Below are 16132 nucleotides of genomic sequence, written 5' to 3'. Positions count from 1 at the left end.
GAAGAAAACATGAAATTAAGGTACTGCAACTTGTAAAAATGTTGGCTAAAACCCGTCTTAGCTACTGCAGTGAACAGTTGTTTTCACTTCAACTAAAGCCACATTATTCACAGTATTTATTCAAACCAGCAGGAAATGCTCTCCAAAGTCTTTGCTGTATTCCTGTATGATCATTGTCCTTACTGATAATTGGTTTGGGAGTTTTGAAAAAATATTGTCATTCTTTACAAAAAAAATAAACACCGTATAAAAGTGTTAAGTTAACATTTTTCTTATTGTCCAGGAGACGGCGACGTCGCATCAGCAGTGAGCACATTTTGATTTATTATATTCTGACCTGTTTCCATGTTACAGAGAATCTAATGTTGCTTCACCGTCTGCTGTGTTCTTCTTTCTTCAGCTAAAGTGAGATTTTAAAAACACAAACAAAAAAACAACCATAATATTAAAAAAGTAAAATAAAAAAATCGACCTGACGTAAAACAAAACTTCAAAATCAAAGTTGTGTTTTTTGTGGCGGCGGACACGCGCAGCGAGATCGTACGTGCGCGCTTCCGTAAAGCAGTGACAAAGATGGCGGTCGCCGGATCAGGTAAGCCGACTTCACCGACACTTTACACAGTATGTTGTTGTTCGTTTTCTTATCGGGGTACACTTTCCAGCACACCACAATAGCGACGCAGTAGTTTGACAGTTTCACACCGTTCAGCTGCAGCGAAGTTTTAACCTCAGCGGGACTTCGGGGGAAAGAAAATGCTGTCACCAACGCTGCTAGCTAGCTAGCTAGATGGCTATCAAACCTGGCCCACAGTCTTTAAAGCAGCACACGACCATCTGCATCTACCTCGGTATACCTTTATGTAGCTTACCGGCCAGAGAAAACACTGAGGTATGATTATAGCCACACAATAAATCACAGTTTCCAGGGGTATTGGTGGGGTATTATGTTCGCAAGGCGGTGACGCCCGTGACTAGCTTGATGGGTAGCTAGATAAGTTGATTGCTCAGATGTCGTTAGCTGGCAGCTCAAATCGGAGTCGTTTTGGAGGAAATACTCAAAAGTAGCCGTCAGTAAAAACCTGAAACAAAGTGTTAGTACTCAACGCAAGCTCGAAAACAGTCTAGCTGCATATTAAATATGGAAATTCCTCGTCAGGGGCACGTGTTTACATTCTATACTTCAGTATATAACTCCTTCAAGAGCTAGCAACCTAGCGTAGTTTTTCTAGCTAACCCAAACTCAATAACTTACCTGTCAGACTAGTAAAAATACTAAAGACAAGCCTGCTGCAATAAATTACGGCGTATTATAAAGCCTACCGACACCCTTTATAACTTGCTTATGCATTAGTGTAAACCCAGTTTCATAGTTTCAAGTGTTGTGGTCAGTTTTAAATTCCCTCAGGATGTCACAGCATGTGTGTTTGCTGAATAGCCCTTTCCATCACCCACGATCTGAAAACTCCTCTAACTTTTTAGCTTTTGTAGCAACGTCTCGTGATTGTTAGCTGTATACAAAGCTGTCCACACTATAGTGTACACTTGTACAGAAACCTTGAAGAACAGGTATGCTGAAAAGCAACCATTGGAGGTAGAAGGTAGGTTACGCTTGAGGGTGTTATTAGTCAGAAAACTATAGCCAGCTTATAAGAAGAATGGCAAGTTGCTGTCACACTAAGACATTCTTGGTGTTGAATAGTACTACAAGCAATTTATTTAAACCAGCAGAGCAAGAATGAAGAAAAAAGAAAGGCATAAGGTTTTTATTTTCCCCCTCTCCATTGTCTCCCTATTACCCTCAGTCTCAGAGTTGCACATTTACACTCACAACACCACACGCACCTCAGAAGCAATCAGTCCCCTGCCTGTAGCTGCACTGTAATGTCTTGATGTCATTTAAATATTAGAACCAACAATATAGTTGTTTCTAATCAAACCCAACGGTGTCATTTTAGCGTGATTAGTGGGTCAATAGGTGCAAATGTGTTATTCAAGAAATCACTGACGGGACGATTGAGAGTGAGTCATACTAGAGACAAGATTGTTTCACAAAGAAATTCCTTTGCTGTAACTTTTGGTCAGCTTTTTGTGTTCAGGAAAATTATTCAGTATCATGCGAGTGAACTGTCTTCCAATGATCAGGTCATTTAATGATCCCTTTTTTGTGTGTGTCACGTGTCTACAGTCGTAGTTCCCCGCAACTTTCGACTGCTGGAGGAACTGGAGGAAGGTCAGAAGGGAGGTGGAGACGGTACAGTGAGCTGGGGCCTCGTGGATGATGATGACATGACGCTAACTCAGTGGAATGGCATGATCATCGGCCCCGCCAAGGTGAGCCACCCTCAGGGATTATCACACTCGAAATCATGCTTTTCTCTTCAGTTGCCCATTAAAGCTTTCAGCATTGCATCGGAATGTACCTGTAAGATGAAAAGCATCATCTAACATATGAGAGTTCAGAACTGTTAAGAGTTGATAGAAACCACTCCAATGTTGGCTGGTACAGTGTTGGGTTGTCCTTTAAATATGTCTGTAAACAATGCATTTGGGATTGTGTATGTTTATTGCATGCCACACTATGCAAAAGGATTCCAGCACATCTTGTTTGTTGGACTTAATATAATTTTTGAGGTTGTAAGAATGTGTGATAAACATCTAAGCACTTGCAGCACTACAGATTAAATAGAAAAAAACCACAGGCACATCATCGGTTCATGTCATCCATCATATTTTGAAAATACAACTTTACAAAGTGTTGCTTTTTGCCAATCACATCAACCTTTTTTCCATTTCTGTCTCCATGTGTTGTCTTTTTTCAACTTAAAAAATGGCACATTCAACATGTCGCCCTGTGCAGTTTAGTCTACGTCCTTCTGTTTTATGACGTATCCTGTTGGTTGCTTTGTGTGGGCGTTGTAGCAGCCTGTCATTGGTTACTAAAGCTCTAAACTGACTTTGGGTGACGTGTCTCAATGCGATGGAGAGTCACCGTTTTGGATTGACAACCACAGATTTTAGCATGTATTTTATGGCTGTGAAGGAGCTTATGTTTTAGACAGCTCTTACTTAACTCTTAAGAAACGCAAGCAGCGTGGTAAATATTCTTTTCTTTTATGTGCATGTACACAGCAGCTAGGGCAGAATAAACGAGGCTGCGTTTGTGTCACTGAGTCTTTGTCAGCTAATGACTGAGCAGCAAGAGAGTGTGGACGCTGTGGTGGTGGTTGCTGTTGAGGATGAGCTGCATTGAGGGAAACTTCAAAACAGACACATATCCGGTGCAATGACTTTGCAAAGCTCTTTGACAGGGATTATGCCACACATGCAGTTATAAATTAGACTAATGGATATTTTGTCAGTCAACAGTAAAGTAGTTAGATGAGCAAAGGGCGTTTGTCGCATTTTTGGTGAACCTCCCACAAGTCAATCTCTGTGACCGTCTTTATTGTGTCAGTGCAGCACAGTGCATGTACAGAATTTCAGCATATGCAGAGTATATATTGCAAAAAATTTGTAATGCAAAACCACCGCTTTGAACATTAGCATTTTGTAATTTAACAGCAAACAGTCTTAACCTTGCTGCTTTATTTTCTTATGTACTCTACGTGGACTTACATTAAATTTCAGCAAAACAACACCAGTGAAAGTCTGTCAGGACAATGAGCACCAGGATGTTTCCATAATGAATGTACTCTGGGCGACTGCGTGTCAGTTTGTGAAGATTCTGTTGCAGCATTTTCCAAGTGCTGAGGTGGCAGATGCATGTTTTGCTAAGAGCCATTATGGTTGGGGGTTGTGCTCCATTTGAAGCCACCTGTACGGTTCAGCTTACCCTCCAGAGAGTTGTGATGATGCTTCACTTCCTTGTGTGGTTTACACATAAGGAGAAGTGCATGCATGCACCAGCTAGTCTGTGTTTTTGCAGTATCGTTTGTGACGGCTTCGCTCCTTCACCATCTTGGTGAAGGGAGACATTTAATAGCATGTAAAGTAAAATGCAAAAATCCACCTCTGCTGTTCAGACAGAATGCAGTTGTCAGTGCTCTCTTTCACAGACCAACTGAAGAATGCCAGACTTTGTCCAGCTGTAGGATTACTGAAGACAAACATAGAACGTCTACTCAGTTTTAGTCCACTAAAAGTTTATTGCTAAGATCTAAACTCAGTTCTCATGTTCTGTGCCGTTCTCTTTTGTCAGGTTTCACTGAAGATGTAATGTTTGTAAATCACACATCTCATCAGGAGATGAAATGATCTCTGATCATGACGCTGTGGATGGTCGGTCTGTATGTTATATAGTCAGAACCTTTGGATCAAACATGTAGGGGAGCTTAAGTTCAGACTGTGTTGTTAACTGTTGTTTTTAATTGTTTATTCTGTTCTTATTGGCTTGTTTTATTTATTTTTAATGTATCGTCTTTTTCGGGGGATTGAACAGAGTAAGAATTTCATTGTGTAGTACAACTACCTGTTTTGCTGTGCATATGACAATAAAACTCTTGAATCTTGAATCTCTAACTGATGCCCTAATTGGTGACGGTTGATAAAGCTGACAAATTATTATCTTAAAATTAACGCTCTACCTGAATCACAGTTTATTAGTCCAATCACGGTTGTCCCCTAGAATGATTTGAATATTAATTCCTTTTTATCAGCCAGCATTAAATGTTGGGATTTGTCTGAATAATGAGCCAGACAGCACACATGTATTTCAGTTTATATCAAGCCTTTTTTTTCACTTTAAACAGTGTGTAAAATGAATAAACTAATGAAACTGTTTTAAATATACTAACAACATCGCCTCTATTTTCACTCCATCCGACTGGACCTCTAGTTTCCTTCTTTTAGGGCAGTGAATGCAGTACATAACACTAAAGCCTGTCCTATCAGACTCTATATGTCTGACTACAATAACTTCATTTCCCCTTTGAGCATGCAGTTCACAGTGGCTCCGGCTACATGCTGTTAATGTCACTCCTTACACACTTATTGCCCTGAGCCCAGCGTCACAAACATGTCACCCACAAAGCCAGGTTTGCTCCAAGAGAAGAACTTGATTGGGCCAATAATCGTCAGTCGCTAATTGCTGTCGTTTTATCGACTAGTCCAAGTTCTAAGGTCAAGAATTAATTGTCAAGCTCAGTCAGCAGATGTCAGTTGTTGGCAAAGATGTTTTGGGTTCCACACATCATCAGAGTGTCTCGGACTTGACCTGTTTGTTTTTCCTCAATTCCAGACCATCTATGAAGGCAGGATATACAGTCTGAAAATCGACTGTGGAAGCAGATACCCAGACCATCCTCCGCATGTCCGCTTTGTGAACAAGATCAACCTGACCGGCGTGAACAGTTCGACTGGTGTGGTGAGTATCCAGCCGGTACCACGCATCCATTTTTTCCTGGTTGATCAGCAGTCTTCAGTTGGGTCATTCATTCACGCTGTCATGTTCGTTCAGCAGGTAGAAATCAGTATTTCTTTTAAGCTGTATGCATAGATTCATTGATACCCGGAGGCTGATCAACTCGTTCAAAGACTTCACAACATATAGATGCTGTAGCTGGAGAATAGTGTGTTTTCAGTCAGCTGTCTGTGAAAACCACACGTTGTTGAACAGAAAGAGAAGTGTTAAAAGAAAAGGAAAAGCTGGATTTGCAGGGGGCTGGTGTCTCACACGTGTTTTAGACTTAGTGTGGATTCATACGTGTGATGGAATGAATGTTTGTCTTTTCTTTGAGACGGGCAGAAGCTTCTAACAAAGCTTTACACTTGTGTAATGTTGTTGGCAGTAGATTTTTATATGATTTAGTTTCTGCTTCATAATTCATCTTGTTGCTGATAAACTTTAACTGCTACTAGGTGATGGTTCGCTTGTGTCCATCACAGACTTTAGTTTGGGGTAGAAGTTGGTTATTTCTTTAGAAAAAAGAAAAGAGTCAGATGCGTTGGCCTTCACATTCGTCAGATTTGAACCCAGTTGAACACCTCTGAGAGATTTTGGACCCACCATCATCACAATCATTTGGCAGAATGTTGTTCATCCCTCCACTAGAGTTCTAGAGGGTTGAAGAATCAGTACCAAGGAGCAGTGAAGCTGTTCTGGCAGCATGCGGTGGCCCAACACCTTACGAAGACACTTTTATGTTGGTTTTCCTTTCATATGTCACCTCTCTGTATATTTCTCCCAAGTCATGTCTGAAACTGTTTGTAGATAAAATAATCAGATTGTAATAGCTGCTAATTCAGTCTGTTGAATACCAAACAAACCCAAGTCCCTCACGTTGAAGAAGCTTTCCTATAAATAAGCCTTAAACCAGCATTGCTTATTGATCTGCACCGTTGCACGCAGTGTTTTAAGAGCAGTTTCTATCACCACATTCTCTGAAAGGGGGAATCCAAGCAATTAAGTATTGCATTCGCTAAAATTGCGGAGGTGGACATACTCTGGCTTTTAGTCCCTAGCAAGGCTCATTTTCCAACAACTCTGGATCCTACAGTTTCCCAAACTCAGTCGTCTCTGTCAGTAGCTCCTCCCTGCCTCCATATTACTCACTTCTGTCCCTTTTGAATTTCGCTGTAATAATACTCTAAAGCCTCGACTGCCCCTTGTGGTGTTTAATTGGTTTTAAAACCCATAAACAATCAAAACCAGATGTGTATGAGCACAGAAAACATATCAGAGTGTTTCTGCTCCCCGACAACACGATGCAGTGTTTACAAGTGTAAAAGCAATATTTCTGAGGGAGCACTTCTGCTCAGAGGACTGTGATGAGCAGTTAATCCTCCCCATGCACACACAACTGCTCAACGCTTGCTCGCCAGAAAGTTGACTTTTAAGACTTTGGAGATGGGACAGTGGCTCAGGGAAAATAAAGCAGAATAAATTCTGTTTAAATAACAAAAATGGCCGCTAAGAGTGCCGTTAAAGTACTGGATCGAAAAGCAGTATTGGTAAGAGTTGTTCAAATCTGAACACCTGTCAATGTTTTCATACAAGATGAGAGAAAGTGTCCGAGATGTGGCATCAGTTGTCCATTATGATGTCTTACGCAGGGCTCCAGATTAACCAAAAAGTTTGCACATGAGACCCTTTTTTTTGAGAATATGTCAGTTAAATTCTACGTGTTTGCATTCGTGTGAGTGCAGGAAGCTACTGCGTTAGCCACAGTGGTGAAAGGTAGTACCTGTATTTCTTCCCTGGCTCGCCCAGTCTGTCCCTGATGTGTAAAACAAGCTGTTTAGCAGTCTGTAGCTGATCATTTTAAAAACAATATGAGTATAAAACAGACACCCGCACACTGTCTAACTTGCAATCATAAATTACTGGACTTTCATCAGGCAAATAGACGACTTGTCCATTTGCCAGATGAAGGTCTAGCGGCGACACGTTGCATTAATAAATTCACGATTGCAAGTTAGTGTGCAGGAGTCTGTTCTGTACCTGTTGGATGTGCTCGTCCCTCTCCGACACACCTGCCTCGTGTCATAGATGTGAAAAGAGTTTCCTTGTCTTTAAAAACAACATGAGGAAAGAGGAGGAGGAGGCTGGTGGAGCAGGAGACGCCCTGACATAGACACACCTGATGATCAGAGTGCAGATGCTGGCAGGAAGATACAGACTAAACCGGTGAAGAAAGTAAAGCAATGCATTCAATGACAGCGGCTAACGCAGTAGTAAGGCTGCAAAGTTAAATAAATATTAGGATTTTGTCCTCCCACCGTTATATGAACATGATCGATAAACATTTGTCCCACTCGTAAAAAACAGTTTCACACACCTGTCTGAGAGCATCAACCGTGCCGCGCTGTGAGGCATTTAGGGAACACCGGTTAACGGTTTGCTGTGTTTATCAATAGGTTTCCTGGCTTTATGCCTTTTCATATAGAACTCTGCATCATTGGAGCCTCTAATAATGTCCAGCTCAACATCCACCCCTCCTCTCCACCTCCTCTCTCCTCCAGGTGGACATAAAGGCAGTGACGTCGCTGTGCCGGTGGAAAAACTCCTACAACATCCGGACGGTGCTGCAGGAGCTCAGACAGCACATGATGATGAAAGAGAACAACAGGCTGTCCCAGCCGCCCGAGGGCCAGGTGTACAGCAACTGATCTCCTGCTGCTGCTATCCCTCCCTGTCACTCACTCTCACACAACCACGCACACACACAACATCGTACACACCTAACACTGACTCTGCCACTTTCGAAAAAGAAAAAAAAAAACAAAAAACACAACCGTCATTGGTATCCAAGACTCTCGACTCCCACTTCCTCCTCCAGGAGTCTTCCATTGGACAGAGAGAGGGAGGCGTAGGTGAACCTGACCTCCTCACCCAGTGCCCAGTCATCCAGTAAAGTTCACGGTGCAGACCAGACATTAAAAAACAAGAATACTGTACATCTTACTAATGTTATTTTTTATTTTCTTTGTGTTTCTATGTTCGGATTGTAAAATAACAAAATGACCTGATTGAGTGTATTCATAATGTGCGTGTTCTGGGTTCTTCACAAGTGGTGACAGTCAGTCCCTGTTATATGGGTATACACACACATATATATATATATCGGTGAGGAATTTGAATCCACTCACTGCTCAGAAAAACAAATCCACTTCTGTAACCCCAACTGAAATACGGCTGTTTAAAGGTTTGGGATAATTTGGAGTTGTTTTTCAACACAACAAACCTCAATATCTTGCAGTATGCTTAAAGATTTCCCTTATAAAGAAAAAAACAAACCCTTTGCTTGGTCTCCAGGCTGTGTTAGTCTCAAATTCCCCAGCTTCCGCAAAATCCCGACGATGTGAATTTGAGGGGCCTTCCTTAAGTGAGTGCATGTCCAGTACACGGGAATAAACTGCTACTAGACATTCAGCAACGTATCTATCAGCAGGGCACTGCTGGCTCATCACTCATGTTCTCAGACTTGTCTTCTGTGTGCCATATGGTTCATAGCGCTTTGTGATGGTGATTGATTATTAGCAGCCAGCGGGGAAGAGGGAAAGGAGGGGAGGGTGGGGGGTGGATATAGGTCCTTGTGCTTCTCTCTTTGGAGAACGTAGAGTTTGTGTGCTCGGCACCCTTTTCAGGATCACCACTGTACTGTGGCCTGTGTGGAACAGGAGGAGCTGTGATTTATGTTTGTTTGCTGTTTCTTTTTTCTCTGTTTTTTTGGGTTCTTGTTTAGTTTCCTTTGGTCTCTGGGCTGACCTGTGTATACTCCATGGAGTCGTCTCTCCTCTCATACGGTGAACCCCCCCAGTGAACGCAATGTACGGCTTTGGATGTTTATTTTATAATTGGGGGTTGAATCTAATCAGGGTGATGGTGACCTGTTGCATGGTTTTATTTGAATTAAACGTTATTACTTTTGCACATGTTCGTGTCGTCTCCAGACTGATTTCCGTTCGCTGCAAAAATAGTCGGTAAACACAAAAGGAATTAATTACCTTTTTGATGGATGTCTTGTTGTTGAACATGTATTTACTGTCCCCACAACCGCTGCTCCCTCCACTAGAACAAGAACAGCTCAGCTTGATGAGGAGAAAAGTGGGATTGATTTTTTTCTTCCCAGTTGGTTTTTACGTTTTAAAGTTATTAAAAACACTAAAACCTTCTTCTCAAGAAGCAGTGAACAGGTAAACAATGAGTCTGTCAGATTAAATGAATAACTACAAAGGGATTTACCCTTTGAGAAATTGTTTCCCAGCAGAAAAAACAAAAGGTTCAAGATGTACTTAAAGAACTTGTGAACCACACAATCCGCTGCCCTGCTGTCTGTGGTCAGCTTGTTCCTTCTGTTTTTGACTAAACATGGCTGCAGCATACATGTTTGTACCCAGGATGATGAAGCTTCTTTCGTTGTTTTGGTTGCCCTTGACAAAAAAAACTAAACTTTCAACCAACGTGAAGGACGTTTGGGTTTCATTTGTGCACTGAGGTCAGACGGCCTCAAAGGAAAGATTTAAGCGATGATTTGTTCTATTTGCTCATTTTTACAGTCAGGTTCACGAGGGTTTGGGACAGAAATGCCTGAGAAGCTGATTGCCTAAACAAAGATATTTCATGAACCGTTTCAGAATTGAAGCCATTGTTTGTCCCTAAATTTTCACAGACTCGATGAGCAGTTTCATTGAAGGGTGTGACCTGATTCCTCCTTATTCCTTCACCGATTCAGAGTTGAAGTGTTAAACTTGCACTTTGTCGCTGTTCATGGTAGCTGTGTGCAGTGCAAAGTGAAGGAGGTCATTAGGCTGTAAAAACGAGACCTTTCAGAGAGAGAAAGGAAAGTTAAGAGTGTCCACATCAGCAATTTGGTTCATTCTTTAAAAAAAAGAAGAAGAAATTCACTGGTCAGCTCTGCAAAACTAAAAGACCTGGAGGACAGCTCGAGTGGATGATCACAGAATTCTCTCCTTTCACATGAGTCGTGCACCATCGTCGGCATATACAGTGTTTTCTCATTTTGTCCATTTTGTTTTGTGAGCGCCTGAACAATCTGGAAGAAAAAAAAAAAACTCCTTAAAGCCTGTTTCAGAGCTGCACTTTCATTCTTGTGCCTAAATGAGAGAAAACCACCCAGCTGAGTGTTCAAGGCTCATCCATCACTTCGGCCAGCGTGGGTCGACACGCAGCGTTCGTCGCTGGTAACAAGATGCTCCTCTAAGGATAATCGCTCGCAGCATCCTCATTCAGCAGCTGTTGTTGCTTTGATTTGCCTCTTCTCTGCTCCGGGGAAGCGGGACAAAGAGTGGCACGTGACCTGAGCGTAGCGGAGAAAACACTGGTGGATCAATCACAGCGGGCGATCCAGCTGGGTGCCAGTGGCTCCCCCATACACAGAAACAGAGAAAGCAGATACAATCAGCTATCAGATCCAATGCTGTGGGAACTAAACAATCTCCTGAATGAACGCAGAGGGGAGCGAACACAGTGGATGGTGCCTTTTTCTATCCTAAATGAGTTAAATATGTGGATTTGAATGGAGGACTAAGGTTCTACAGATAAAAGAGGTGCTTTATGAGGTTAGATTAAATTTAAAAATATGAAATTGAAACAACCCTTTTACCATGTTTTATCCCAGTAATGTGATGTGTTCACTGAGCAGGACTATGCTAACCCTGTCAGAGTTCCTTCATCCAGTGTGTGTGTGTGCAGCCCTCAATCACCCTGATTGTATCAGCTGTGATGGAAAGGCCCTGCCGACCCTATCAAACAGTAAAAGAGAAGACAACACGGCGGGCCACTCAATCAGTATAATTGTATGTGAGGAGCTGCCATTCACCCCTGACGCTGCAGATATAACAAGTTGATTCATACCAGCTCAGCAACCAGTGGCTCTGCTCCGTCCCTGAACACCACCTAATACCTTTGTAATATTCACACATGTTCTGGGATAAATCTATCGCTGCCAATAATCATTTCACCAACGCAGCCAACAGAAAAACCCAGATTGGATTATTACTGTGAAAAATAAGGAGTCCCAAAAGATGTTTTTCTTTTTTTTTTGTTTGGAAAACCTGCCAGAACAACATGTTGCCTCGACTTTTCTGAGGAAGTGTTTTTTTCTTGTTGGAACAAAATCCACAAGAACAACTTCATACTAGCTTGTTTCTTAAGAATGTTTAGTATGTAGTGCTTCAGTAGGAAATACAATGTTTTACAGTGTTTAGTGATCCCACAGTGGAGAAAGGATAGTGCAAACATTTAGGAAATATAAGTTAAAAAATAAATAAAAATAAACCAAAAATATACATAAGTACTAGTTTAGATGATCTAAATTCCTCTGCATCTGGAAATAACAATATTCAATATATCACTGGTATTGCACAGATTCTTTAATGCGTAGTTAGTATTAGTATTAATATTGCACAGATGTGTTTGTAAGTCGTTCATTTCCACACATTCCTTTTTGCAGATGTTGAAATTTCCAGTGAAGTGAATTTATGCTCCTAAGGCAAAAAACAAAGGAGCGTTTTCTAGATAAAAACAAAGCAATTCTCAGTGCAGTGATACCAAACAGATTCTAATGAACAAGAAAAAAATTAAAATGCAGTCTGAACCAGATGTGTATGAAACTGGACCTGCATGTCCAGATGTGCTGAGCTGTTCTGCACAAGCACAAAGAAACAGGTGAAGCGAGCCGGAGAAACTGAGCGCAGCAGAGCAGAGACGCTTCCGTCTTTCATCTAGCACCATCAGCTCAGAGGAGGAACCTGTGGGACCCTGATACACCAGAGAAGGCTGTTAGAAGTGCATCTTTTTTGGCAGAAAGCCATTCCTCTGATGTGGAGACCGATGCAAGAGACTCACCTGTGCAAACAAACACAAGGAATTGAAGTGCAGAGAAATGTGTGAGTGCAAATATTATACACATGCAATACCATAAAGGAGGCTCCTGATGGTTCCCAGTTCATTCTGCTGCTGGACAAACATCCCCCCAGTCATAAAGAACAATCTGCAGCAACAAGAAGAACAAGGAGTCCTGCAGCAGATGAGACAGAGCACTGATCTCAGCATCAATCAGTCTGTAGAGCTAGAGCTATTTATAGCAACCAAGAAGTCAGTGTGTGTTGTGCAGCAGAGGAAAGTGCACTGATCTGCATGAAAACAAGGATTGTTGTTGTTTTTATATCATGGCAGGAAGCAGTTAGCTGGTAACTCCACCTGTCTTGCATAGGTCACTTAAAGACCCTCAGGGACCATAAAGAGACGGCCCACTTCCCGATACTCTAGCTGAGGTCATCGCTTCGCTGCCTCCTTGCTGACACTGCAGTCTTGTTGGAACCACCATCAAGCCAACCATCCAGAACTTCATCCATTGGACTACGCGGTACAGCTCAACAGTCATCAGAGACTATCAGTGAAAAGTAAAGTCTTTGGAAAAAGTCCACGCCTTTTACAATCTGTCGGTATTTGTTTGCCTCCTTTTGTTTTCATGTCAGCGGCCCTCAAGCTGCATCGACTCCACCGGTTTGTTGAGACGTAATAATTAATGTTATTCCATCACAATGTGACAAAAGAGCTTCTTTTCACGTCAGGAATCTTTCTCAGTCTTCAAGTTCTCCATAAATGTTGGGTAAGGTTGATGTCAGCTGACTGGAGGAAGGTCCACGACAGTCAGCACTCCTTGGTCTTCTTTGGTCTTCAAGTCAAAGCTTTGGGTTCTGTTTGGGTTCATTATCCTGCTGCAGTATGAATCTGTCTCTACATGTCTCCACATATCTCAGAATAATGGAGTGCTAATTCTCCTCGGTCAGGGTGGAGTCGTTTCACTGCAGGTGTCCAACTGCAGAGAAGCAGACCTGAATATTCCCAGCAGCAGCGTTGTTCAATGTGGGTTTGATCCACTGTAGGATCGTTTTTGTCATGGATGGGGCGAGTGAATGAGGTGCTGGAATGGGTTTGGTGGTTCGTGTCTTGGTTGCTTTGTTATAGAGTCAAGTGGTGGAGTTGTGATGAATCAGAGAAGCACAACCAAACAGGAAGTGAATGTCGGTACCTACGTCTTCATGTCTTGTCTGCACTGAAAACTGAATTTCTGAAAATCTGCACCCTGGAAGGAGTTTTTTCTTAAGCTTCATTTTTATGGACAGAAGGACAAAACAAATAGAAACAGTTATATTAATTAAAAAAAAAAAAAAACCTATCTGCATGTGGACGAGGCATAAACCCACCAGAACACGTTGTCCTTGTTTTCTGTCCTTACAAGTGGTTTCGAGAAGCTCCTTGACCTCTGAGACACAACTAGTTGGATTTCATCTGACAGGAGCTTTTCTTCTTTATTCTGTAAATTGTGTATCTGTGACGAAATTGTTTTTTTTTCTAATGTCTCAGTGAACAAGTCTTGATGCAAGATCTTGGTGTGCTCACTTTGATTCTGCTTTTGGACGTATTTATATATATACGTAGAGTGTATGGAACTTTCACTGCTTTTGCAGAGTATGGATCCATCCATCCATCCATCCATCCATCCATCCATCCATCCATCCATCCATCCATCCATCCATCCGTCCATCCATCCATCTGTCCAGAACCAGCACACACCCATCAGTAGGTACATCTTGTTTCCACAACTAAACACACCTTCACATATACCATATTTTAGGCCTTTAGTGTACAAACCTACTGGTTATGTATCCTACATTTCTGGACCGGTATCACATATGAGCCATGCATTTTATTCCTGTGAATAACTGAATTAACAGCCAGTGCAAACTTTTCTAAGCCTCCGATTTGCACCAGTGGTTCCTTGAAGCCGTGAGTCACAGGGAGGCCCATAACAAGGAGGAGCTGATAGACCAGTTTTTCCACCAGACTGGGACAACTGAACAGGTTTCATTTTCAGATTTCTTCTTCCTTCAGCCCTGATCTCTCCCTTTGACTGAGAACAGCCTTTCATTGTGTAGAAGCATTGAGTTTGATCCACAAAGGCTACATCCCTGTATGTTAAAACAAAAGTGATCTCAACCTAAACAAGCATTTTAGCTCAGTTTCAGTAATACCCTCCATGCACACTAACACACCAGACCAGTCACTTGCCCTGACCATGTGAGCGTTGATTTCCAGTTTAACCAGTGGACATGTCCAGTGATGTTTGTTTCCACTCTTTGTGCTGCAGATTTTGTTATTCACAGGTTTGTCATTTTCATGAATAGCACACGTAGCTGTATGTCTGTGAAGTGTGACGAGAGAAAAACCTCACAGCGCAACTGCTTTACTTTTAAAACATCTTGCTAATGGTTTATGTTTCTGTGAGGTGGTGCTCTGGTTGTCAAGCTACCACCACTGCTCAGTGGGAGATTTTATTCTATGGTGCTGCAAAGAGGACTACCATTTGTAACAGTAGTGGCGGAAAGTAGATTCCAGGAATGCCTGAAGCCTAAATCATTAACCACGTTGAATCAAGGCTGATGTCTTTATCTTGCTCCAGACAACATTCACGTAATAGGAGGGCAACAACTCAGGAAGGACACAACTACAACCAGTCAGAGAATGAACCTGAAGAACTTAAAAGTCTTTCAATCTGCCCGTCTAGACTAAACCACAGCCAGGGAGCTTTCAAACCAAAACAGGCTCAGCGTATTTAAAGGTTTTGGAACAGTGTGGGCGCTGGGTGTAAACATAGCAGGAGATGCACATTTTGAAATGAAAAACATGTTGGCGTGGTTGTAGACTGATTGAAGCAGCAAAGAAAAGTAAAATGACACTGTCTAAGAGGATCTGATAGGAGACTTCCTAACCTTTAATGTTTTGTCATTTTCAGTGACTGAACAAAAGATGGACTTGAACTCACGAGCAGCGCATGAGAGGAGCCGGAAACGAGAAATTAATCTTTCATGTTCAACGTACTTCATCCAGTTTTTGGCTTCACTTTGTTTGGTTTACATTCTCGCAGTTAGTCTGCATCCCTGAGTAGCAATATGAATATTAGCATTCATACACCATCTTGGTAATTAACTCCACTGGCCTGATTGCACTCTATTTGTTACATTCACATGTAAAGCACAGGGGATGGTGGAGGAGGTGGTGGAGGGCTGAGGGGGAGCAGACCAGTTGTGGGAAGTGTCAGATGGTCATTGACACACACACACACACACACACACACACACACACACACACACACACACACACAGCCTCACGCTGAGCGATGCCAATTAGCTAAATGAGACAGATTTGTGCTCAGTGTGATTTGTGTTTTTATGGCGAGCACATGGTTCCTACGCTCACATTAATGGGCTGAAATGAAATAGAATTAGCAGGAAAGAGATTTTAAAACCGTGGGCCATAGAAAAATTAAATTCCCCTCAGCTTGTTTATTTCTCTGACTGTGTCACACATTTCTTGACATTTGTTCACAGGATAGATACAAACAATATGAAGCTTAAGAAGTCATCATCGTGTGTTGGTTTGTTTTGAATCCACTGACTTGTGTTTGGCATCTTTTCCTCTGCAAACACTACGAGAAAGCATCAAATCTACATTTGGTCTTCATGCTTTACCTCTTTAGGAATTTCATCCACTCTAAACCACCGTGGATCTACTGGGTTATCATCATTTGTTTGTTATTTCTACCTCCACTTTTACAATTTGCCAGAATCCCTGTTGTTGCTGGACATGTTCTGCAGCACAGTGCTG

At 42.0% G+C, this 16132-nt stretch overlaps 1 protein-coding gene across 1 annotated transcript; it reads left to right on the top strand.

Moving 5' to 3' along the window:
- The first annotated feature begins 533 nt into the window (after window positions 1-533).
- On the top strand, window positions 534-9372 carry LOC103370812 (ubiquitin-conjugating enzyme E2 variant 1-like). The gene is made up of 4 exons (XM_008299974.1): window positions 534-592; window positions 2186-2331; window positions 5237-5362; window positions 7960-9372. The coding sequence occupies exons 1-4, from the start codon at window positions 574-576 to the stop codon at window positions 8104-8106; spliced, it is 438 nt and encodes a 145-aa protein (XP_008298196.1). The 5' UTR covers window positions 534-573; the 3' UTR covers window positions 8107-9372.
- Window positions 9373-16132: the final 6760 nt, after the last annotated feature.

The sequence above is a fragment of the Stegastes partitus genome, unplaced genomic scaffold (assembly GCF_000690725.1).
Source record: "Stegastes partitus isolate 25-593 unplaced genomic scaffold, Stegastes_partitus-1.0.2 Scaffold1484, whole genome shotgun sequence".
Classification (NCBI taxonomy): Eukaryota; Metazoa; Chordata; class Actinopteri; family Pomacentridae; genus Stegastes; species Stegastes partitus.
This window is presented reverse-complemented; position numbering and strand designations above follow the sequence as displayed.

What these genes read in the sequence shown, in the direction of transcription:
- LOC103370812 (XM_008299974.1), top strand. An exon ending in TGATCATCGGCCCCGCCAAG is followed by an intron (nt 2,332 to 5,236) that starts GTGAGCCACCCT and finishes CCTCAATTCCAG; the next exon opens with ACCATCTATGAAGGCAGGAT. An exon ending in TGAACAGTTCGACTGGTGTG is followed by an intron (nt 5,363 to 7,959) that starts GTGAGTATCCAG and finishes TCTCTCCTCCAG; the next exon opens with GTGGACATAAAGGCAGTGAC.